Source organism: Eumetopias jubatus, unplaced genomic scaffold, assembly GCF_037043125.1.
Source record: "Eumetopias jubatus isolate StellerSeaLion01/CBP00866 unplaced genomic scaffold, mEumJub1_p1.0 scaffold_1, whole genome shotgun sequence".
In the NCBI taxonomy this organism is placed as follows: domain Eukaryota; kingdom Metazoa; phylum Chordata; class Mammalia; order Carnivora; family Otariidae; genus Eumetopias; species Eumetopias jubatus.
In genome coordinates this window covers 90,792,174-90,817,790 of record NW_028274807.1, presented here as the reverse complement: position 1 = coordinate 90,817,790, position 25,617 = coordinate 90,792,174, and the positions used below count along the sequence as shown (strand labels likewise).

At 32.6% G+C, this 25,617-nt stretch overlaps 1 protein-coding gene across 1 annotated transcript in view; it reads left to right on the top strand.

Moving 5' to 3' along the window:
• NLGN1 (neuroligin 1) overlaps positions 1-25,617 on the top strand; it is a 664,876-nt gene that overhangs the window by 202,076 nt on the left and 437,183 nt on the right. The window contains exons 4-5 of the mRNA XM_088019207.1: positions 17,942-18,001; positions 24,708-24,860. Of these exons, the coding sequence (XP_087875333.1) occupies positions 17,942-18,001; positions 24,708-24,860 (213 nt within the window). The remainder of the gene's footprint in view (positions 1-17,941; positions 18,002-24,707; positions 24,861-25,617) is intronic.

Below are 25,617 nucleotides of genomic sequence, written 5' to 3'. Positions count from 1 at the left end.
TTGAGACAGGGATTATTTCTTGACTAGATTTCTAAATACTAAAGCAAAGGGATAGAAACATTTAATACGTTAGCCTGCTGATGGGTATTAAAGAGGGCACGTTCTGCATGGAGCACTGGGTGTTATGCACAAACAATGAATCATGGAACACTACATCAAAAACTAATGATGTACTGTATGGTGATTAACATGACAATAAAAATTTAAAGAAAAAAGTAAAAAAAAGAAACATTTAATACTTTCAATGACATATATATGTATTATTATATATGTATGCATGGGTTTGTATATATGATGTATATGTTTGTATACATGTGTATATATACATATATCTATCTATATCATCTACCTATCTATCCATCTATCTCATCTATCATCTAAAGTATGGTCACAAAAGAGAGCTTTATTTGGGAATAGGCCACTGTGTTTCTTCTGGGCATTTTCTTCTCAAGGGGAAAGCACCATGTCAGTCACACATGTGTGTCATAACCAAGCATGTACATAGTGTTGTCAATTTCATATATTTATGTAGATCTTTTCATTTTACTCCCCAGTGAGAGTTGAAATAGGAAAAGATTCAAAATCCCCCAAGTAGGAAAAGGGTCTAGATCCCGAGTATTCCTCAAAGTGTGTTCCATAGACCTCATTCATCATTTCATTGTTGAACTCTAGACTGAACCCTGAGCAATCTCAAAGGGAAGGGGAGGTAAGAATTGTCATTTTTAATAGGATCCCTGGGTATTTTTCATGTACACCCATGTTGGAGAAGCACTGTCTAGACAACTGAATTTTATTGATTTTCTTACAGGGATTAATCTGCAAATACAAAGGGAGGGTTACGAGGGGGAGGTATTCCACCTGTGGATTTTGTACAATGTAATTTTTCTGAATATTTCTATCTATTCAGTTTTATTTCTTTCATTTTTAATGCTGAGCCATTTTAGTCTTTTTATGTACCTGTTCTCTTATGAGTTTTCTTACTGCTCTTCTGCTTAAAAACAAATGTCTATAATATTTAAACTGCCTGCAGAGCAAATTTCTATTCCGTTTTAACAAAGTAATGTTGAAAATCACTCATTCTCAGTGAGAAGTTATCTTTAGATGAATCACAAAGGATAAATGAATCCTAATTATAAGCAATTAAAACATTAGATACTATTTCTTAACATGAACCAGAAGAGTTGAGTTTACTACTAAATAAATACAGATGCATTCATATTCAAAGGAAAAAAAATTAGCAATGGTAACTTAGAACACACATATTGGAGTGATTATTCTCTTATAAGAAGGATTTATTTATCCAAATAATTCACCACAGGGTGCCAACATTGCAGCCTTTCTTAGTGTATTTCAAATTTAGAAACATTGATTCATGTGCAAATTTCTGAAACACATATCTTGCCTAAAGTCAATTGCATATTTTTTATTGCTTTAAATTTTAATACAGCTGTTTCTAGCTTTCTATATTAAAATAAAAATTCTGTGATATTCAAGAAATGGCTGTTTATCTAAATGTAAACTATTTTACAAAATCAAATGTGATTTCTATATATTTTTTAAAAAGTGCTTTTGTTGTAAAAATACTAGAGACTAAATGCAAAAGCTTTCATATTTATATAAGTAAATATTTTTTCTTCAAAGGCAATCTTGACTGCCAATAGCAAAATATTAGTATTGGATATGTTATCTTTGATTAATATTATTATTCTGGACTATCTTATAAAAATTAGCTTGATTTGAGGCATTTTAATAGCTTAAAGGAAGAATGAAAATGCAGGGAAGGAGAAATCAATAAAACATGGAGCCTCTTATCCCATATTGATTCTTGTAATCCAGCAACCATTAAATACTTGAGAGATAAGCCCCTTTTAAGATGGCATGTTTATATTTTGAAGATCAAATACCTTAATTTTGCTCATGGGTTTCCCAAAACACAATTCATGCACAAGATAGAATGTAAGCTTTCAGTGGCCATGTTTCCTATTGCAAGTGTTCTTAAACTGAGCATCTTAAATGCACATTGTGAATGGAGTCACCCTCAAGCAATTATTTCTTACAGTGCTGGTGCATATAACCACATTTGAACAGTACTACCAATTATGAAAATAAAGCTAGAACATCAAAGTTGGTAAATAATAGAATTAGAAAAAGTATTTTAATATTGATATAATTTAAAAGTATAATTTCATCCAGAATATCACTTTTACCTTTCCATGAAAGTTTTTGGTGTTTTAAATGGATAAAGTATTAGAAATGCTAACTTGTCTCAAACCTGTCAACTCTTTCCTTAATGAGTAACATTACAATGGAAATAAAGAGCTGCTATGGCATTTTGCTTTTAAATTTTTCTGCACTTTTTTTTCTAATGCTACAAATTCAGAGCTGATATTTTGCCAAAAAAGAGTTTTCAAAATTCTTGTTAGCTGGTAATCAATTTCAAATCTGTAATGAGTAAATATTAAACATATTGTTAATTACATTCAGAATCTTCACTTTTTTAAAGACACCAAGAAAATATCTATTTTTTCTCCTGTAATTTGTCTGTCAATTAATGTAGTTTTCTAATGTTGAATTTAGTGTATTTTAATAATTTTTAATATGTGTTGTGACCTTAAAATATGCCAGACACTGTTCTAAGAGCTACACATATGTTACTGCTTTTAATCTCATAAACAATGCTATGTTATGAGTTTTTTTCTTTCTTTTCTTTTCTTTTTTTTTTTTTTAAGTAGCCTCCACACCCAGCATGGAGCCCAACACAGGGCCTGAACTCATGACCCTGAGATCAAGGGTGGGATGCTTAACTGACTGAGCTACCCGGGTGCCCCACTTGGTGTTATTTCTTTCCTTAATTTACAGATGGATAAATTGAAGTCCAGGGCTTTCAAGTGACTTTCCAAAAGTCTGACAATGGGGAGGATGGTGGAGTCAGAATGTAACATTCTGATTCCAGAACCTGTGTTCTTGATAGGCACATAGGGATCAGGAGGATTTTAATTAAAAAATATATATATGTATATGTATATGTATATGTGGACTTTTTTCTTTAAGATAATATAAATATTCTTCTTTTGAAAGCATAATGCTGCCAGTCCTTTGGTCAGTCATGACCTTTGTAATTAGCAGTTCCCACTATTTTCAGCACATTTAATGCCAATAATATAAAGCTTTCACATTACACAGGAAAAGCCTTTTGCAGTGTGTTCACAAACACCAAATATTATTTGATTCTACAAGAATTTCCCCAGGGGGCTAGAAGACATTGTCTTCCTTTTTACAGCTGACAGAAAGCTCAGAGATATGAAGTGACTTGAATAATGTCATATACCTTATCATCTAGGTAAGGAGCAGTGCTCAAACTAGAAGCCAGGCATGTTACTAGTGTGGGCTCTTTTACCAGAGAACTTGGCTGCTGTCATTCTGAAATGAGCCATCTCATGCTGCTGAGGCCTTCAGTTATTGTGGGAGAAACTGCCTCACAGCTTCACCATTTGGCCCTACTGTGCCTGGGGTCCATACCCCTGGGACTAAGTAACAAACTGAGGTTCAAATTTGATGTTCTCCATTTGAATAAACCACATTTCCTGCTTTTTCTACACTGTCTTGTTCCCATGAAGTGAATTCCATCCTGCCTACCCAGTGTTTCTGTTTGGGACAAGACATTTAGAGGACTTGGTCCTTCTGCAGAGCGTATTACTCACATGTTTTATTTTATTTTATTTGTTGAATTCTGTATACACAACCTTGCTTCTTTTTCTTTATACCGTAGAAGAGTTACCTAGAACATCTTGTTTTGCACTTCCCCACATTTGTAATTGTTTCTTTTTTTCTTCATCATTTCAATGAACCTAATGCCATGTAATATATTAGCAGCAAAGTTTACTCTAAGTGGTTAGAGTCTCAACTATACATAGCTATGTGTATATATATGTATATCCCAATGAGACACTTTTTTAGATTTTAACTGCTTTTCTATTAATCTCCCTGAAAGGGATTTTTTGACATTGTTATGATACCCTGTGAAAGCACAGAATATTCTTAATGGTGTGAATTCCAGAATAATACAGAACTTATCTTACATCCTGGCATCCCTACTTACTAGATAGAAGATGTTGGACAAATTCATAGTTTTTGTAAGCCCCACCCAGATTCCCCTCCCAGTCCACCTATAAATGGAATAATAATAATCCTGAGATTTGGAACAGTTGTGAGGAGTCAATAAGATAATCCTTGTGGAGTAGTTGGGGCACCTGTGTGGCACAGTCGGTTAAGCATCCGACTCTTGGTTTCAGCTCAGGTCTGATCTCAGGGTCGTAAGATAGAGCCACGCATCAGCTTTGAGCTCAGCATGGCGTGCGCTTGGGTTTCTCTCTCCCTCTCCCTCTGCCCAACCTCCCCCCGGCCCCTGCCTTGCACACACACTCTCTCTCAAATAAATAAATCTTAAAAAAAAAAAACGTATGAAGTGGTTAACATAGCATCAGGTTTTTTTAACAAGTTCATTAATTTCTATTTCCCAACTATTAAATGAAGATAATTACTACCTATCTCATAACAATAGCTAATACTTTGCTTCACCATTTACATTGTGTCAAGTAAGCCATTTGGTATATTGACTAATTTAGTTCTTAGCAACTCCATAAAGAGGTACCATTATTAATTACATTTATTTTACAAATGAGGAAAAGAAGACAGAGAAATTAGGATCACAGAGCTTGTAGTAACTACAGACAGGATTTGAAACCAGGTAGCATAGTTTTAGAAACTATAATTTTAATCACTGTGTCATATTCCTTGGTTTAGACTTAAAAATATATGAAAATCCATTATATGTTAGACACATAAAAATATATGCTAAATTTATGACTCATTCAGAAAAGTTCTTTCTACCAGATTGTCATTGTCAAGATATGGAGGTATGTGTAACTAGCAGGAAAACTACTCTTGGATGAAGAAGTACTTTAACATAATCTTCCTGGAGATCATTGGTGGAAAATAATGTTTATATAGTCAACTATTGCTACACACCTTCTAGGATGCTTGGTGCTCAGTGGACTTCATAAAGCATGCATACTATTACCTTCTGAGGAATATTCTGGTAAATTTGTGTCAATACTTTTCAAAGTGAGTGTGAAATACCATAATTACCTTTTTGCCAGAACATTCTGGTGATAGATTATTTGGGAAGGATGATGAAATATTAGACTCTAAATGTTTCTACATTAAGCAATAGGGGACTGGGTCAAATATATAAGCTCAGTGAAAATAGTTGTCAATATCTATACATTAGACATTAGTATATATTAAAACAACTTAATGTCACATTAAGACAATTCAGTGATAATTATCATTATTATTATTGTGGTCTCCTTACAGATCAGGCACTGAACTCATTATTTCATATCCATGATCTTGAATCCTTATGATATAGTCCTGTTAGGTGGACATTGTCCAACTTTACATTTAAGGAAACTGAATAATATGGAGGTTAAGAAAGTTACAAAAATCACATAGCTAGTAGAAAGCTGAGTGCGAACAACTTAATTCTAATGTCCTTTTTCTTTAGCACATATTATACTAGGAAGCATATGTGTGAATGGAGGGGTGTGTGTGTGTGCATCTGTTTTAAAGATTTGATTTGAAGCAATACATAAAAGAAACATGAAAGGCAAACAAATATTTAATTGTACATCTCTATATTAAGCACTTTACAAGGCACTTTGAATTATCATCAGAACAATATTGAGGGTGGGGTGGCACTGTGTTCCTGACTCTATGAAGTTAAAAAACATGTCCAAGATTATATAACTATACATGTGCTAGATAGATATATAGATATATACAGAGAGAGAGAGATCTGTTTCCAAACCAATTAGAACACAGTCACAATATCAAGTAGTATTAATATATATTCTAGGAAATACCTTTAAATACATTTTAGAGTTATAGACTTCTAGGTTTGGAAATGTCTTTGAAATTAAGAGGGAATATTAAAACACTAAAATTGCCTAGTTAGAAAGGGTATCAGCCTATAGCACTGTAGGTGGGTGCTGGGAGCCCCTGCTATGGCAAACATTAACCCTTCAGTTTGTTGTTCTTTCTCAGGATTGCTTGGGCTATTTGGGGTCTTTTGTGGTTTCATACAAATTTTAGGATTGTGGGTTCTATTTCTGTGGAGAATACCATTGGAATTTTGAGAGGGATTGCATTGCATCTGTAGATCACTTTGAATAGTATAGACATTTTAATAATATTAATTCTTTCAATTTATGGACATTGAAATGTCCATATCTATCTTTCCATCTATTTACATCCTCTTTAGTTTCTTTCATCAGTGTCTTATAGCTTTCAATGTACAGATCTTTTACTTCTTAGTTAAATTTATTACTAAGCATTTTGACCTTTAATTATTTCACGCATCACTCTGTTTAATAATATATGCTTCTGGGAAATTATTCCTCTTAACTGTTTTTACTTACTTGGTTTAAACTCTAAGATATTTGTCCTTCCAAATCTGTTGGTTTGTTTTTAAAATTTTTTCTGTTTTTTTTCCTTTTAAAGGAAAATATTTATTTTTATTTCAATCTTAACCTTAATGACATCTAAATAAAATCTTGGTTACAGGAGTACAAGGCTTTATAGTTATAATAATGGTGGGCCTGTTGGTTTGTCGTTTATTTAAAAGATATCTCTGCTACATCATTAACCTCCACACTCAATTTTTTTCCTTTTCCCTGCTTGTCTTTTATTGTCATGTGACTTACTGTAAAGGAGCTAACTAGATAGAGTGATAGGAAACATGAAATCTAGACTTAGCTCTGCTTTTAACTAGCTTTGGGGCCTGGGCAAAATCAGTTAACACTTTTTTTTTTTTTGAGGAATTGGGAAATGAGTTTGATAGTAAGGTCATTTCCAGCTATAGCATCCTATGAATCTGGGCATATAATCACTGGATTCATAAGTGTTTTTAATAATATTTAACGTAAGCTTATCATTTATTGTATCAGACAAGAGGGAGCACAAGAGATTGCATGGTAAGAGAGAATCAATCATGTGGAATGGAATGCATGAGGTGGAAAGAGAGTGAAACAGCTTCACTGAGGACAAGAGATATTTAGCAAGGAGAGACATGTTTGAGACTGGAATTTGTCAAGAAGTCACTTCAGGGGAACACACACAGTTAGTCTAGCTCTTTTAGGACTTTGACAGTAGAGGTCTTGTCTTTACTGACTTATTTCCCAGTGAAACCCACTTAGAAAATAGTATCTTAAAAAAGTTACTGGCTCAATTTATTTATCTCACTTATGGAGATAAAATGTAGTGATGTCCAGGAATTAAGGTATTTTCACAGTCAGGTCTTGCTCAGCAGTATACAACCGTCTCTGGTTCATAGCTTAAAGACAACAGTTCAGCCAAAACATACAATAGTACTCCTTTATTTCAATGTGCAAAAAAATTTACACGTTATATTAGAGATTTCCTATTCTTATCATCCTTCTTTCCTCCCCCGAGGTGAGTTGATTATAACTAGAACTTAAAAGAATCAACTCCATAAGACAAAGCACACAAGATGTGAGGGTGAGGTCATTTTTGAGCAATAGTGAGAAGACTCACAGTGGAAAAAGATGTATTCTGGATTTTGTCTCCTCATGTATTTACTTTTTTTTTTTTTTTTTGATGAGAGCATTTAAGTTCTACAGCCTTAGCAAATTTTGATTACACAATACAGTACTATCAACTATGGTAACCATGTTATGCATTTCAGACCTTATCTATTTTATAACTGAAAATTTTTACCCTTTTACACCAAGCCTCTTCCTATTTCACCCACTTCCCAGACCCTGGCGAGCATTTTTCTACTATTTCTATGAGTATGACTTTCATTCTCTTATTTTTAACTTTTTTAGATTCTACATATAAGTGATACCATACAGTATTTGTCTTTTTCTGTCTGGCTTACTTCACTTAGCATAATTTCCTCCAGGTCCATCCATGTTACTAAAGATGAAAGAATTTTAAGTCTGAATAATATTTCATTGTGTATATCTTCACTGCATTTTCTTTATCCATTCATTTGCCAATGGACACTTAGGTTGTTTCCATACCTTGGCCATTGTGAACAATGCTGCTGTGAACATGGGGTACAGATATCTCTTCGAGATAATGATTTCATTGCCTTTGGATATATAGCCAGAAGTGGGATTGCTAGATCATAATCATATGGTAGTTCAATTTTTAACTTCTTGAGGAACCTCCATACTGTTTTCCACACCAGTTTACATCCCTATCAACAGTGTACAAGGGTTTTCTTTGCTCCATGTTCTCATCAGCATTTGTTATTTCTTGTCTCTTGATAACAGACATTCTAATAAAGGTGAGATGATATCTTATTATGGTTTTGCTTTGTACTTCCCTAATGATTAGTGATGTTGAGCATGTTTTCATGTATCTATTGGTCATATATAGGTCTTCTTCAGAAAAAAAAGTGTCTATTTAGGTTTTGAATTTTTTTAATTGGGTTGTTTGAGAAATTTTTTGGTTTTGTTTTGTTTTGTTTTGCTATGGAGTTGTATGAATTTCTCATCTATTTTAGGTATTAACCTCTAATTGGATACGTGGTTTGCAAATGTTTTCTCCAGTTCCATAGATTGCCTTTTCATTTTATTGATAACTTCTGTGGTATGTAGACGTTTTTCAGTTTAATGTAGTCCCCTTATTTATTTCTACTTTTGTTGCCTTTGCTTTTGGTATCAAATCCAAAAACTTAATGCCAAGGCCATCATCAAGGAGTTCACTTACTATGTTTTCTTCTAGAAGTTTTATGACTTCTTGTCTTACATTCAAGTCTTTAATACATTTTGAGATTATTTTTGTGTGTCATATAAGACAGGGGTCTTGTTTCATTCTTTTGCTTGTGGTTGTCCAGTTTTCTCAGCACCATTTATTGAAGAGACTATCCTTTCCCTATTATATATTTTTAGCTCTTTTGTTGAAAAGTAATTGACCACATATGCTTAGGTTTATTTCTGGGGTCTCTATTCTGTCCCTATTGATCTATGTGTCTGCTTTTTATACCAATATCATACTGATTTGATTACTATAGCTTTATAATATAGTTTAAAATCAGGAGGTGTGATGCCTCCAGCTTTGTTGTTCTTTCTCAGGATTGCTTGGGCTATTGGGGGTCTTTTGTGGTTTCATACAAATTTTAGGATTGTGGGTTCTATTTCTGTGGAAAACACCACTGGAATTTTGAGAGGGATTGCACTGCATCTGTAGATCACTTTGAATAGTATAGACATTTTAATAATATTAATTCTTTCAATTTATGGACATTGAAATGTCCATATCTATCTTTCCATCTATTTATGTCCTCTTTAGTTTCTTTCATCATTGTCTTATAGCTTTCAGTGTACAGATCTTTTGCTTCTTAATTTATTACTAAGTATTTGACCTTTTTGACATTATTATAAATGGGATTGTTTTCTTAATTTTTTCTTTCTGATATTTCATTTTTATAAAAACACAACTGATTTTTGTATATTGATCTTTTTCTCTTGCAACTTTACTGAAATTGTTTATTAGTTCTGACAGTATTTAGGTGGAGTCCTTAGGACTTTCTACATATAATATCCTATCACCTGGAAATAGAGGCGATTTTACTTCTTCCTTTCCAATTTTATTTCTTTTTCTGGCCTAATTGCTTTGACTAGGACTTCTAGTGCTATGTTGAATAAAAGTGGTGAGAATGGACATCCTTGTCTTGTTCCTGATCTTGGAGGAAAAGCTTTCAGCATTTCACCATTGGATATGATGTTAACTGTGGACTTATTGTATACAGTCTTTATATTATGTCAAGATACATTTCCTCTATACACAGTTTGTTGAGAGTTTTTGTCATTGAAAGATGTAGTGTTTTGTCAAATGCTTTTTCTACATCTATTGAGATGATCATATGATTTTCAGCCTTCATTTTGTTAATATGATATGTCACATTAATTAATTTGCTAATGTGGAACCATCTTTGTATCCCACTTCATCATGATATATGACCCTTTTAATGTATTGATGAATCTGGTCTGCTAATATTTTGTTGAGTATTTTTGCATCTATGTTCATTGGGGATATTGGTCTGTGTTTTTCTCTTCTTGTAGTGTGAACATCAGGCTTTGCTATCAGGTAATGCTGCCTCATAAAAGGAGTTTGGAAGCATTACGTCCTCTTCAATTTTGGAGAAGACTTTAAGAAAGATTGGTATTAGTTTTTCTTTAAGTGTTTGGCAGAATTCAGAAGAGATGTATTTTGGAAAGCAATGGAATGAAGAGATAAAATCTGAAGAGAATAAGGAGGGTCTGATGGTTCACTCTGGTGCATTTAGTCTACAATGATAAGATAGAAGCAGACAGTAAAAATTTTTATTTAAGTAGTGAAACAATGAAAGTGGTGTTTAATGAACACTACTCTGAACTGCATTTTTTTAAAAAAATATTTGAAATGACTTGTTTCCATTTTGAATAAAAAATCTTTTTTTTTGCTCATGAATTTCTAAAACATCAAAATGAGTGTTAAACTATATTTAGTTTTCATCTGTCTTGTTATAGCTATTTTAAAATTCACAGTACAAGTTTTTTGTATACGCTCTTGAGTTCCTGTTCCCTTGGAATGCTTGCAATTTTAGTCTTAGAAGGAGTTGAATGTGTGTACATTTTAGCTGATGGTGATTAAATCTTTTTTCTTTTTGGGTTTGCCACTATTATTATCTACAACTTCAAAAACCTATGGCATACAAAATGGCTTGGGAGAGTCTAGAGTCTAGATGACAGTGGGAGCAACTATGAGGTTACTGCAATAATTCAGCCATGTGATAGTGATGGCCACAGACAAGGCCAATAATAATAGAGTCCTGGGAGAGCATGACAGGAATAAAATTGGAGAAGCAGCAGGAAGTTATAACTCTGAATGCAAAACCTTTATGGGAGGTAAAATTGGCCTTGAGGTGGACCTGGTGAGCATCCCTATCATGCTGAGAAGGAGGTGAGATATCCAAGTAGAAATCACTTACAGAACATCTATCTTTGTATGAATATAAGAGTAGTTAGGATATGTTAATTCTCATCATGTTAATTCTTAGGCAAAATAAACTTAACTTTAAATACATGTTTAATAGAAAACTTTAAAATATAAAATTTTAGATGTATTTAGATTTTTCTTTTTTATGATATTCATTTTATTTGCAAACAGAAAATAGAGAAGGGTTATAGACTCCTTTTCCATCATCTAATTTATTCTAATGAAATTATTTTCATCTGTTAAGAACATAATGCAGACCTCTGTATAAAGTATTCTCTGCCCTATGATTTGGAGTGACTTGACCTCTTTGTGATTTTCTCTTCAAGATTCAGTTAGGCCCTATTTATCAGTGTGTGCTTAAACCCTTTAAATGACTTCCTATTGATTTTAGGGTTAAGACACATATCCCCAGGTTGGAGGAGCTGCATACTCATCCTCATCTCCCACTACTTTCTGTTCTCCTTTGCCAGCCTCACCGACTGTCTAATTAGGCTCTGTCTAATTTTAGGACCTCTCTGGCTGGAATCTTCTTTCCACCCTACGTTCCCATCCCCAGCCTCTTTGCTTGCTTAGTACTGAGCTGTCCTTCAGTCCTCAGGCTACATTGCACTTTTTCAACAAAGATGTCCTTAGACTCAGCTAGGTTGCCTTGTCTAACCTCTCATAACACCAAGACTTTTTTTTTTCTTAACACAGTCTGTAAGTATATGTTTATGTGTGTGATTATTTGCTTAATGTCTCTTTCTCTGACAAAAGTAATTTTCATGAGGGCTAGGGTCTTGCCTGTGTTGCTCACCATGTATCCTGGTGACCTAGCATAACATATTTGGAAAAGCTGGATGACTAAATACTGGCAGCCACACCAAGAAGTTTGGACTATTGATGCCATCTCAGTCTCAAGCCTCGCTGAGAGAGCTCTGGGATCTGGTGGCACTTGTGTCCTCACCATACCCAGGTACATCTCTGGATAATGTGTGGAAAGCCAGGTCAGTAGAGAGTATGTCCTCACAGAGTACTGCAGGATTTATGCAACATAGAGTCACATTGCTCCAGATTAGAAGGGAGCACTATTCTGACATTCTTCATGATATAAAATACTAAATGTGCATTTTTTAAAAAAATCAAACAAATGTAGTGTTAAAAAAATAATGAGCTTGTGCAAATTTGGTGATGCTCAGATTAAGAGTTAGCCTATTTTACTCACTTTTTATCTACTTAAAAAAAAATTCCCCAGGTCCTACCACTTTTGTTCTAGACAGGATTGCTTTGACTTCAAAGTGTTGTAATAAAGGTAATTTTATGAAAAAACAACTTGTTTTTCTTATAAATATGAATGAGCTCTTCTCAGTATACTGGATCCAAGGTTTCTCTTTCCTTTTTTCCTGACCTTAACATCAAATTTTCTTTTCCCCAGAATTCATGTTTTAAGCTATGCTCTGCCTCTGAAGAACTGAGGGAGTGTGTTTTTTGTTCACATAGGTGTTTTCTGCTAACACAAAAATAAATAGCATGTCTGCTGCTTTTATACCCTTGGAACCTAGTCCTTTCTATAGCATATAGCATATGTACATTTGAACCACAAGCCTAAACAGGCACCCCTCCCAACAGATACTGAAACATCATGCATGGCATAACAGTGCCACCAAAATTTGCACAGATATGGATTCTTTGAAAACTATGAATTCTCCCAAGTTTGCTTCCATTATCTCATCACAGCAGTTTGCATTATATTTTTATTTTCTCATAATGCGTATTTATGACATTGCACAAGAATGCTATCTTTTGATTGAGAAATTATTAAGAAAATTATTTTCAGCTATGATTTCTTTACATATTAATAAAATCGATGGTTTAAGAAGTATGATAACCTTTAGTTAATAGAGTAATATCAAATTAATAAGCATTATTCCAAATCAATTGCTTTCATTCATTTCTGTATTCTCAAGAGTTGTCTGTTGTAGTTATATAAAATTCACTAAATTTCAATAGGTAAAATTTACTACCTTTGCAATGACACCAACTGTCATGATATCTGATTTCTTTAAGTCATTGTATGTTAATGTTTATCAATTTGGAAAAAATCAAATACAGTAACATACTGCTATTTTTATTTGTAATGTACTGAATTCCAGCATTGTCTCCCATACAGAACAGACATAATTAGATTTTTACATCCTTGATTCTAGTTTTATAAAGACTAAGAACATTCCTGAAAAGATTTAAACAACTTCCAATTGCCCCATAACAAGTGGCAACATCCTTATATTTCCACATAAAGTGTAGAAATAGCCTTAGGGATTCCATGGAGTCAGTTTACCTCTAAAGTCAGGTGGGGAAAGAATAGAGCAAGGTCATTAGCCAGGAATGTATCACAATGGAACTTACAGGAGCCTGGAGCTCTAAATAATCCTAAAATTTTCAAAGACTTGCTCTCTTAAGAAGGACACATTTCTCATGGCCAGCTTTCTAAATCAGGAGCTAATAATACCCTCAACCTGCTTGCCTTTTGCAGATATGTGTGACACAAAGTACTGATAATTTCTGCTGAATTGAACCCGTAATGAAGGAATTTATAATCAGTTCTAATGTATTTGAGACCTAAAGTATATTAGCCCTTCATCAAAGAGAATGATAAAAAGGAGCGTTAATATGGGTGGATAGTAATTATTTCAGGGCCTTGTAATTATTCTCCAGTTAACTACAGAGAAATGCTGATATTTTTATTCCTTTTTTAAAAAATAAAAGGCACTGTGGTCAGATCCTAACAATATAAGACTGCATAAGTCCTTTGTAAAGTCCAACACTTTGAATTACCCTTATATTGACGGCATAGAAACTATTTGAGATTTAAATGAGTTCAAAGTTCATGGTTAGGAGTTCCCTTTACCTTCATAGTTAGGAATTCCCTTTACCTTCCTAGTCCTGTTGTTTCACCACTGAATCTATTTATTGCCTATAGGAGATATAAAATATAGTAATTACTCTCACTTCCTTTCAAAATGACATGAGGTCCACTTTCCTATTAACTCTAATGAGAGTTATGTGTGCATTCCTCAAGGAGGACAGATCCCATAGTTTCAAGGTAGAATAAATCACTTCTCCAGGTTTTAGAGGACTCATTCGCTTTATATTTTGGTGTTTAAGATACCCATTTAAACTGCTGGTATTGAAAATGCACTGTTTGTAGTTTAAAAGAAGCATAAGCTATGGTTGGAATGTTGTTAATGATTGCTGTGTATTTTTGTTGAAGGATAAATATTTTACCCTTTGGGGAAATAATGTTGATCAATTTACAGGAAATACGTGGTCTCTAAAATGTGGTTGTCTGATTTTCATAAGAAAATTAATGACAATCACCTCTTACCATATTTTCTTTCAATTAAAAAAACTTTAACATCAGTTATTATGTCAAATTATGTCAGTTTAGAATAAACTAAAAATGAGCCAGAGTTGCTGATTTTCTAGAAAGAAGGAAGCTCAGGGCAACAGGCTATTTTCCTTCCAGCCTGGGAATAAGGAATCTTGAGATCATGTAGGGATCTGTTTCTGTAATCCACAAGCATATGTTTACTCTATTTGAGGCCTCCTGAGAGAAACCAGTGTTGAGTTTTTCAATTTGCAATGCCGGATCCTCTCAGATATTTGTTTCCTGTGGCTTTAGGCATATGAGATAAAGGAAATCTGGGTTTTTGTTTTCTTTTTATAACCATTTTTGCCAAAAAGTGTTATCACCCCTCTTCTTCCCAGGGAACCTTCAAAAAATCAGACAAGTAAACAATTCTTGATGTTAAGAAAATTCAGTTATTCTGGAATTATGAAAATATTGCTGGAACCCATACTGTGGGAACAATTTAATATCATACAATAATAGTTTTTATTTACTATTCAGTAAGTGAACTTCTTTAGTTGGGAGAATTTGACTTAATCTTTTTCTAAGATAATGATGTCCCCATCTATTTATGATGCTGAATGTCTGTATCTGTTTTTAACTGTTCAGATTTACTACAGTAAAAGATGTTCCATCTAGTGCATGTATGTAATCATGATCCCACATCAGTTAAGAGGCATACAGCTTCCTGAGTAGGGAAGGTGATAAAACTGCAGCCAAAAAGGTTGTTCAACCATATTATCCATGGAAAAGTCATCTCATCGTATATGCAGTATCATTTCCATGACTTCCCTACTTATACAGACCCAGAGTCAAATAGCAACTGAGAACTATGTCCCACATGCAAACAAGTGACAGATCATGTTTTCATAAAAATTCTTTTACTATCACATCTTATGCAGACCCAAGAACCAGCAATTCTTTTTTTTTTTTTTTCTAAGATCTATTTATTTATTTGAGGGGGGAGGGTCAGGCGGGAGAGGGATAGAAAGTCTTAAGCAGACTCTAGGCTGAGTGCAGACCCCATGGCGGGCCTGAGCCCAAACCCAGAGTGGGTTGCTTAACCAACAGAGCCACTCAGGAGCCCCAAGAACCAGCAATTCTGTGTGTGTGCAAAGTATGTAAAACTATTGGCTAGGCAACTGTAGAACCTGAATGATTTCCTGAAGAAGTCCTGTAAATTGCCTCTGGGATTCTAAGACAGGAAAGAAAAACACTTCATCTGAATTGTTGAAAAGAGGCCTGAACAATGTAAGGAGAGTGACTTAGTTTAATTGTGTTTTACATGTGTCTCCAAATGTTAGTGAACTGATGATTCAGCAAAAAAAAAAATTTTGAACTCATGCTAGTGGTTTCTTAATAGAGCAAAGAATTAAGCAAATTAAGTAATGTAATTAAAATTGGAAAGTAGATAATGGTTTGGGTGGCAATAAATAACAACCACTGCACTTAATCTGTGTTGCCTATTAGTAAATCAAACTATAATTTCTATATAGCATCCTTGAAAATAGAAATGCAAGAAATTATATTGGTTGAAGTCTGTTCATTTACTGCTTAAGGTAGTTAAAGAAAAATAAAAAGCTTGAAAATATAATTTTCCAAGTGTAATATTTTGCGTGATGTTTTAAAACTGGAAATATTTCAAATACAGTTTTTGATACAGCAATTTTTGAATTTAAATATAAACTATCTCTATTTTTCAGAAATGTAGCAACATTGTTGCATGGACATCCAAAAACATTGAGGGTATTTTTTGCACTAGCAGGGTCATATCAAAGAAATGTAGAATTCTGTGAACTTGTAACTGAGTGTCAATTAACATAGACTTGTTTTCATCTAGGTTTTCTCTTAAAGGAATGATTGCTTACAAGAGTGACTATAACAGTATATCACTAAATTTATTGTGTACAGCTCCTCTGTCTATATTTGGAATGACCTTGAAACCATGACCTTACAACTGAATAGTCAAGGGGTCCCTTCAGTTTCATTAATTTCTCCATTTCCAATCTTTTGATCCGTGCCAGTTACTACTATTTTTCAAGGCTGTTTCTCTGAGCTGATGAAACATAACTGGATTATATCTCTTTTTTCTCCCTTCCATTTTCTGGGATGGTGTTTTTCATTCTTTGAGGGTTCTGATAATAGGTATAGTTTGAATTACAAACATAATGCACAGTAATCACTGAAAAGACTCAGAAGTCTTTCTTGAAATGTTGAACAATCCTTCCCTACGAAGTGTGCTTGCAGTTAATGCCTGCTTCTTTTCTATTTATGTTATTGAAATCAATACATGACTTTCAGTCTTTTTTTTCCCTTCCTTTTTCTGTGACTGTTATTTTATGCATGACAAAATTCTCTTGCTTACTGCTGTGTTTGGCTGTCTTTTAACTTGAGTGTCATGTGTTTGTAATGAATGCTTTTTGCATGAGGATTATGAAATGTCATACAAATTAAATGGTTGTGAAAACGAAAAGCAACGTGGGGCTTCACTTGCTTTTTTGTGTGCTGAATATGTCAATTATGTGACACTTAAAATTACTTTCAAATGGCCTTTGACTTCCCCTTTGGTGTGCCTCTTTATTCTAGCAAATTAGTATTGTTAAGTATAATAAAACATTTATTAAACATTCACAGCGTTTTAATACAATTATTATCCTAAAACATGATTCCCTTATAAATAACTATACTGGACATGAAATTGCAAGAGGGCATAATTCTGTTATATTACTAGATTGCTTATGAAATGTAAGCCCTGACTCTGTAACTAACTTAATAACCAAACACTGACTTCTATTGATGGTACCTTTGCTCTACATAGTGATGAGATTATCTGTTCATACTTTTGTGCATGTTGCAAACGTCCTAAATCCGCAGCTAATATTTAATTAAAACACATGGGGAAATATTTGTTTAATGACAAGTAATTTTAAAAAGTCACAGTTTTGGAAAATGTATGATATAAAAATGTGTAAAATCCAAGTGTTAATGCTCTTACAAAAAATTAGGAGAAAAAAAGAAAAAAAACACCCTGAAAATGTTCATATCTCTGTTTTCCCTAATGTTATTTTATTGTCCCAAATTAAAGATGAGTTTGGCCTACTTTCTTTATTGTTGTCACCAATTCAAATTAGAAAAGACACTGAATAAATTAAGTTCTTTCAGCTAAAACTGTTTACTTTTTTGTATGCAGTGGATATTTAAAAAAAAAATCATTTCCTTTGCTTATGACTTGAGTTTCAAACCATAATGTATTTTTTATGCTGGATATATTCACAAACCAAATCCTCTATAAGATATTTTGGGGAGAGGGATTCTTTTTTTCTTAAACAAAACAGATAATCAACTTTGACTTAACCACTTCCCTGCTCTTTTTGGAAATACCCTTGAGAATTTTAGTATTTACATTTATTTTTTCCCCTCAGTCTTGTTTATTCTTGAATTGTCTTTTTTTTTTTCCCTCCGTTTCTCCGTTCTCAATCCTAGGTCCCCTTACAAAGAAACAGACAGATGATTTAGGTGATAATGACGGTGCTGAAGATGAAGGTATTTTTTTTCCACCAAATCTATTTGCATGACAAGGGCCTCAATCACTTTTTCCACACCTTTCTATTTTTTTACTTCTTGTCTTTTTTTGAAGAGTTGTTTTTAAATTCCCGTTTTTGATGTGTTTTGTCTTCTTGCTTGTTGTTACACATAAATATACATTTTTAATTTTTAAAAAAAAAATGAATGTTAAGTTTTACATTTTGATGCCAACCATTAAAATGTTTTAGAAAGAGGGGCATTTTTTTTTTTGTTTTCTTGAACTGACTTTTGATATGTTTCATCCCATGTTTTGACTGAAATTTGTCCACATTCTTTGAACTAACAATCTCTCCCCCTGTAGTCTCTCTGTACCCATTTTGCATGTTTTCTAATCTATGTATTTTACCCAATATCAAAATGTGTTTTATTTTTACCTTTGATATTTGTTTAAAAAGAACCCCATACCCAATAAAATGAAAGACAACTAAAAGCTGATATAAAGTGTTTCTTGAGCAATATAATTTATATGACAAAAATACTGTTTTCTATTGATTTGCCTAAATACTGCATAAATAAATTCGATTGTATAGATAAGAAAGGAATTCTGTCTATTTAGATAACTGCAGTAAACTGTGCAATCACTTCAGTAGTCCAGGCAGATTTGATGGGTATCTTTTCATTTCAAAGGCACATAATTTCGAGCCCGGTGAATGGAAGTGTTCTGATTTTCAAACTATTGCGAACTACAAGCAATAAAATATTTCCTACTTCGCTAATACCAAAATTGTTTTCTCTTTCTAACTTTCTTATGAAATACAATTCTGATACACTCTGTACATGTAAGTACTTGCTAGATTGATTTGACATTTCTCATTCCATTGTGTACCTTTACCTGGTGTTAGGTGCAGTATCCAGAGGGGCCTGTTGATATTTTCAGTTCACCTTGGTTCCAATTAAGACTTTTTTTTAATGCTACCCTAGTTATGAGTCTTCAAGAAGTGACTAATGTTATCCCAAGTTTAAAAGTAACTCCCAGAGCCCTAGAAATTAAATCTCATAGAGATATTAATAATACAGTATGAATGGTTTTCCAAAATAAAATAACCTACTAGCAGGTCAGCAGAAATGCTAGTTATATGAGTTACAACTGTGAATGAATATATCCTTACTAAACAACTTGAATTATTTTCATTGAGATATTTATTTAATAAATTACTTCACAGTAGAAAATTAAATTATAGAGGTGAAGTATTGAAAGCTTAAAAATTATTTTGTATTTTAATATTTTATAACACTTAAGAATTATTTTGATTAAGTGAATTTTATGATCTCTGATTAAAAATATGTTTATCATGAACCCCAACGGTGAATTAATGATTAAACACAAAGCAGTCATTAATATTTGAAATACATCATTATAGCTGTCCAACAGTTATCATTTTGAATGCTAAATAGCTAAAAATAAACTTATAATATCAAAATGCAAATTGTGTTTTTTAAAAACATTGTTGGAAATCAGAAGTTTTCAAACATTCAAGACATTTATTGACTTTGTTCTCACAGCTGTAAGACCGCTTCCACTTAGGGGCTTTGGGATTTGCTGAGCCCTCTGAAAATCCTTAACTCCTAGACATTTGTTATCTAAATAATACTTAAGTATAAAGGACTTCTTAGTGTGTAGCTTTGTAAGCTCTAAATTTTCTGAAAGTACTCACAAGGTTAGTATACATAATTTTCCTATTTAAAAAATACTTTGCTGATTTAATGTACTTCTTTTCTTTTGATAAATAACATCAAGTAAGACATTTACATATTTACAAAAATACCTCTGAGCCACCATAATGAGCTAAGCCCTGTAAATGTGAATCTATTTTACAGACCTCTTTCAAAACACATTTAACATTTTTTAAATAGCCATTAAAAATGTTCTAAACCCCTGTTTAAATTGTCAGGTTAAGTACTAAGTCAGTCAGTCACAAGACTTATCAAATCAATAAATATTTTTAAATGCTCAGAGTGTAAAATGTAAGAGCAATCAATTCAAGTTGAGTCCATTCCTCTGTGCTGTCGTTTTGGATAATTGTTTAGACAGCAAAGACAAGAAAGATAAACTCAAATATTCCTCAGGATAAAAAAACCTTTGTAGGAAAGTCTGAACATCTTCTATTCAATTCCTTTTACAATTATTTTGTAGACATGAGAGTGTGAATAAAAACCAAGGCCAATTTTCATATTTAATTTTTCCAAATTATGAATCAACATCACTAGACATAAAACAAATATAAACTACTTGATAAATTACTCCTTTTACTTTAGTCAAAAGTCAAGTTACTTAATCTTCATTATTCACTGATAACCCAAATCTTTTACTTGATTTTCAGGTCCCTATCTCAGCTACTGCATTGAGAGGCTACCAGACTCATTGACTGGGGTGTGCCCTTCATTCACTTAACTAACCCAAGGTTTCTTAGTAGACACTATTCATTACTTCTAATTCTACTTTGTGTCTTTACTGTCAGTTATTCTTTTGCCAACTTTAGGCCAGACACAATTGTATCACTTTTCAGTTGTGTTTTATAATAACCAAAAAGACTACATATTTCTTAGGTTATTTCCATAGTTGCAAAAAGACTAATCTGAAGTGATAAAAATGGGTCAAAGCAACACCCTAGATTTCTACCAATTTATTTTGGGGATTTAAGAGATATTTAAATGTTTTTAATTGTGCTAAGAATACCTTAATATTAATATTTCAATATTCAGGTGCAATTTTATATTCTAAATAGAGCCTTTTAAAACTGCTCTTATAGATTTTTATTTTACTTATTTATTTATTTAACTAAAAATTGTATTTAGCCAACACTTCTAGATTCTTTTGCTGGTTTGGAATGAGGTTGGTATCTGAGGTTGGTAGAATTAGTAAAGCAGGACACAAAAATATCTTGAAATATCTTGAAATATATCAGAGAAAAATTAAGACAATACCCTACAATTTAAAAACTGTAAAATGCCAACACCTCTAAATTATGGGCAGTTAAGAACTTAATGAGTTTTTTTAAGAGAAGGAAACCAGTAAGCATATTTACAGAGTTATGTGTCTAATAATTATTCATTAGGACAATTAAAGGGAATTGTGATTTCCAAACCCTGGTGTCAGCCACAAATAAATCCTCATTAATTGCTATAGATCTATTGACACTTGCTACATTGGCTTAAAATTTTGGTTTATCGGAAAGACAAAATAGTTACTAAAATTTAAAATAGAGACGAACCATGAGAGACTATGGACTCTGAGAAACAGAGGGTTTTAGAGAGGAGAGGATGGGTTAGCCTGGTGATGGGTTTTAAAGAGGGCACATACTGAATGGAGCACTGGGTGTTATATGTAAACAATGAATCATGGAACACTCCATCAAAAACTAGTGATGTAATGTATGGTGGTTAACATAACATAATAAAAAAATACAATTTATTAACCTTTTACAAGAGCTATTTAAAATAAAATGATGATAAGATTGCTATCCATTTTAGCAAAAAATTTTAAATAGAGATATCTACTAACATTCCAAGTCTATTACTTTTTTAACTTGAAAAACTTAAATACTTTCTTACCCTAAAAAATTTAGAAGGAAAATAATCATCAGTATAGTGGCACATGCATGGCATATGCACGGCAAAGCCTAAAAAAATGCACATAGCAGAAAATATAAACATGTTTTATGAACATTTATATTTTTACTGTTGCTGAACTAGTGTTTTAGTCTCTGAGAGTGGTTTTAATTTTAGTAAAGTCAGTAGCAGCTACTTAGGCAAAGTCAGAAATGTTAGGTGAAATCCACCTTCTTTATAGAGAAAAATATGAGACAAGATTTAGAGGGATAACTGGCTCTAATAAATTCATCACAAATTACTAAAGTACATCTAATACATTTGCACCAAAGACATAATGGTTCCTTAAAATTTTATTAAAATGATGGCATTAAAATCAGATGGTATTCAGTAGTAGGCTGTCTGATATATTAGTTTATAAAGATTCTGTTTTTTTTTTAAAATCAAAGTAAAGATAGGTATAATTTAAATTAGTTATACTTATTATTATATTATTATATTTAAACTATTTACTATTTATATTTACATCAAAAAGACCTGTATACTATGAAGAAAATAAAGTCTAGGATAGACCTCTGTGATAAAACACTATCATAGAACTCCAATTGTCCTGTAATAGAAATATGGCATCTTTCCAAACTTTATTAGCAATTTTAAGGGTTGTTATATGTAAGGATTTTACGTATTTTGATAATTAGTATCCCATATACTATTAGCTTCCGGATTACTTCAAGCAAAAAGAAATACTGTTCAGAACACAGGGTTAGAATTATATATAGCTTTCTAGGAAAGAACTGCTTGGTATATTAAGTTCTTAGACAAGGCTGAAATCTTGGAGAAATTTGAAAAGACAAATTGGAAATTAGAATCAGCCCAAACTATCAGTAATTCTTTCAAGTCTAACTTTCAAAGAAAAATAAAAAGATACCACTCAAAATATCTCATAGGATGTATTGTCATATTTTCAGTGTTTCCTGACAATGTCCACTTCATTCTGTTATTAGGTATAAAATGTGGCAAGTCTTCTCAGTGTGTCCCTGTATTGTTTTCCAGGTGAACAGAATGATTCTACCAAGATTTCATTACTGTTCACAGTTGGTGCTTTGTAATTCTATGTAATTTTAATTAAAGAAGAATTCTGAAACAGCCTCCCTCTGTGCTACCTACAAGCATACAATTAGCAGAGTACAGTGTCTGCTGTGAACAGTCAGTTAATGATTTCAGTTTAATAATTTATTATTGCTTTTTCAGTGCCAGCCATACTAGAAAAATAAGCTAAAACTGTATGTAGCAAACAGGCATTTAAAAATGGAAGATAGTTAAAAATTTCAGAAGGATTGTTTTCTCTGTATAAGCCTAACATCTCCTCAAGCCCCCAAATCTTTACAAATGAGTGAATACCATTTTCCCTCCTAAGGATTTAAGGAGAAAATAAATTTAGGTTTTCCTTCTAAATGTAGTTGTGTCTAATGGATAGTTTTGATGTCAAAGTATCCTCCTCTCACCACTTAAAAATAAGACACTCAAGTAGACCCTTGGAGATAGGGGAGGGGATTATGGTAAATTTATATACTGGTATTAAGTCAACTTTAAAATAGTCTTTTTAAAAGTCTCTAAATTCTTCAATGAGCTGTTTCCCCAACTTGAAAATCTGGACAAACAAGTTGAGCTGCAATTCCTGATCCTAAAAGGATATTTATTTTAAGGAAATGACTTTATTATTACAATAGAAAAATTGAGGCATTTATATTAGTCACCCTTTTCACAAGAAACATAAAACAGCATCTAAATAATCACCAGATTTTTCAATGAATTTGTACTATATTAGTCTATTCTGAAAGCTGAAACCTCAGTTGCAAAGATGTAGGAGATCTAAGTTTGATAAAAAATGTCAAAAGCAAAGGAACAAAACTATACTTTTAAATGATGTTTTTTAATATTGGCATTAACAAGAAGAAAATACACTTGATCTAATTTAGTCTCAATTGTGGGTAGAAGACATAATGGGCTATTATAGAATAGTAATGTTTGATGTATGTATTCATAATCATATACATACATATATAATATTTCAATATTCAATAGTTAAAACCATGTTTGCCAATATAAAGTTAAGCACCTATTTCTCTAGAAATTAGGGCATTTTTAATACCAGTTAAAATTATGTTATGGTTCCCTTACATATTATTTCTAGATCCTTATTGAAAACTACAAAATTTGGGGAAAGTATCTTAGTAAAGCAAACACAGTTGATTAAAAGTCAGAGCTGTAAAAATCATTTTAACATCATTCTAAAATTGGGTACTTTACACCTGGACTTAGCTGTATTCTATTTTATGTCTACATGACAAAATCATACAGCCAAAATGGGACTAGGAAGAGTACAATAGTTACACAAAGAGGTTTGTTTTCTTCTTCCAGAGGGTAGGGTTAGTGGAGTGAGCAGATAACCCAGACTTAACGAAAAAATATCATTTAAGTGACAGTACCCTTCGTACAACAATAAAAATGTAGACTTTACTGCCTAAACATTCATCTGCCAGTTGGTACTTGAGTAGTGAAATGAAACTTCTTGCAACCTAAAACACAGTGTTGTAATTATGTTCGCAAATTAGAGCATAAATTATTCAATATAATCATGATGCTTTCAATAAAATCTTTATAGTAAATAAGAAATGGAGAAACAGAGTGTTTTACTCACAATAACAGTGATAACATTGTCCTTAGCATATGGCTCATAAATTCCGTATGAGGTCTATGACATTTAAAAAAAAATAGTTCTAAGACCCATTATCATTCTTTCTTTTTATTCTACGGTCACTTTAGAAATCAATCAAAAAGCACTAAAATTCACACCCATTTTGAATTTGTCCAAGTTTTGTAATTCAGTTTATAATTTTAAACAAAATTTTAGCTAGAAAACAGTGAATATCTATTGCTCTTTTCACAATAGCTCGTAAAACGAGTTGCTGAAGAAACACTTTAACAAAACAGCAATTTAAAGAACTATATTAAAATCATGCTCTTTTGTTCCTAAAATGGAAAAATGTATTCTCTGCTTCATTGTGTATGTTTTTTGAGGATAAGGACAATTTGCCAACCGTTTGTTTTTCAGATATTCGGGACAGTGGGGGTCCCAAACCAGTGATGGTGTATATACATGGTGGCTCATATATGGAAGGTACTGGAAATTTATATGATGGGAGTGTCTTGGCAAGTTATGGCAACGTGATCGTCATCACAGTCAACTATCGACTTGGGGTACTTGGTAAGAAGTCTCTTCTTTTCACCATTAATCCATGAAGTATGGGATAGTTTTGTTTTGATTTGTTTTGTTTTGCTTTGCTTTGTTTCATTCATTGTTCTATGCTTGTTGACTTTTTTTGAACCAAAATTTTTGATATTTTCAATAAATTCTGTAAGTGTGTTGATAAATTACTTGATGGAAGACAGTTAGGGTTGATTTTAAAATTTGAAGGTAAAAGGTAGTGAAATTATTCACATTGTTGAGTGATGTTTTTCCTGGTTTCACTTTATAGCACTGTGAAAGGCAACAATGTCAGGGCCTTTCTAAAGAAGAATTAGTCCCTGGACAAATTTTTCCTTCCACTTTTTTTTTTACAATGCCATAAAATTGCCTGAAATTTGACATGAGTTTAGAAACAAGTTTATAAGTCTCTGAGAATATGTGTATGGACTGGGTTTGGGGAAACATTGTCTGTCACTGTGGTACAGGCTTGGGTTTTTTAAAAATTTGTCAGATAATTAGAAATATTTGTCTAAGTATATTTACACTGAATGATTTGGAAAACGTGTTGATTTTATAAGGTGATAAAGAGTTCAAGTCAATAATGTATACACATGTAAAACAAAATCAAATTGGAGATCCTTGGTTTTGAAGAAAATTATAGGGAAATATTATTTGTAAAATAACTTATCAAGTACTCTGAAATACACGTATTGTTTTATGTAATAACCCATTATTAAAAGAGAAACTTGATATTCTACGTGTAAAAGTTTATTTT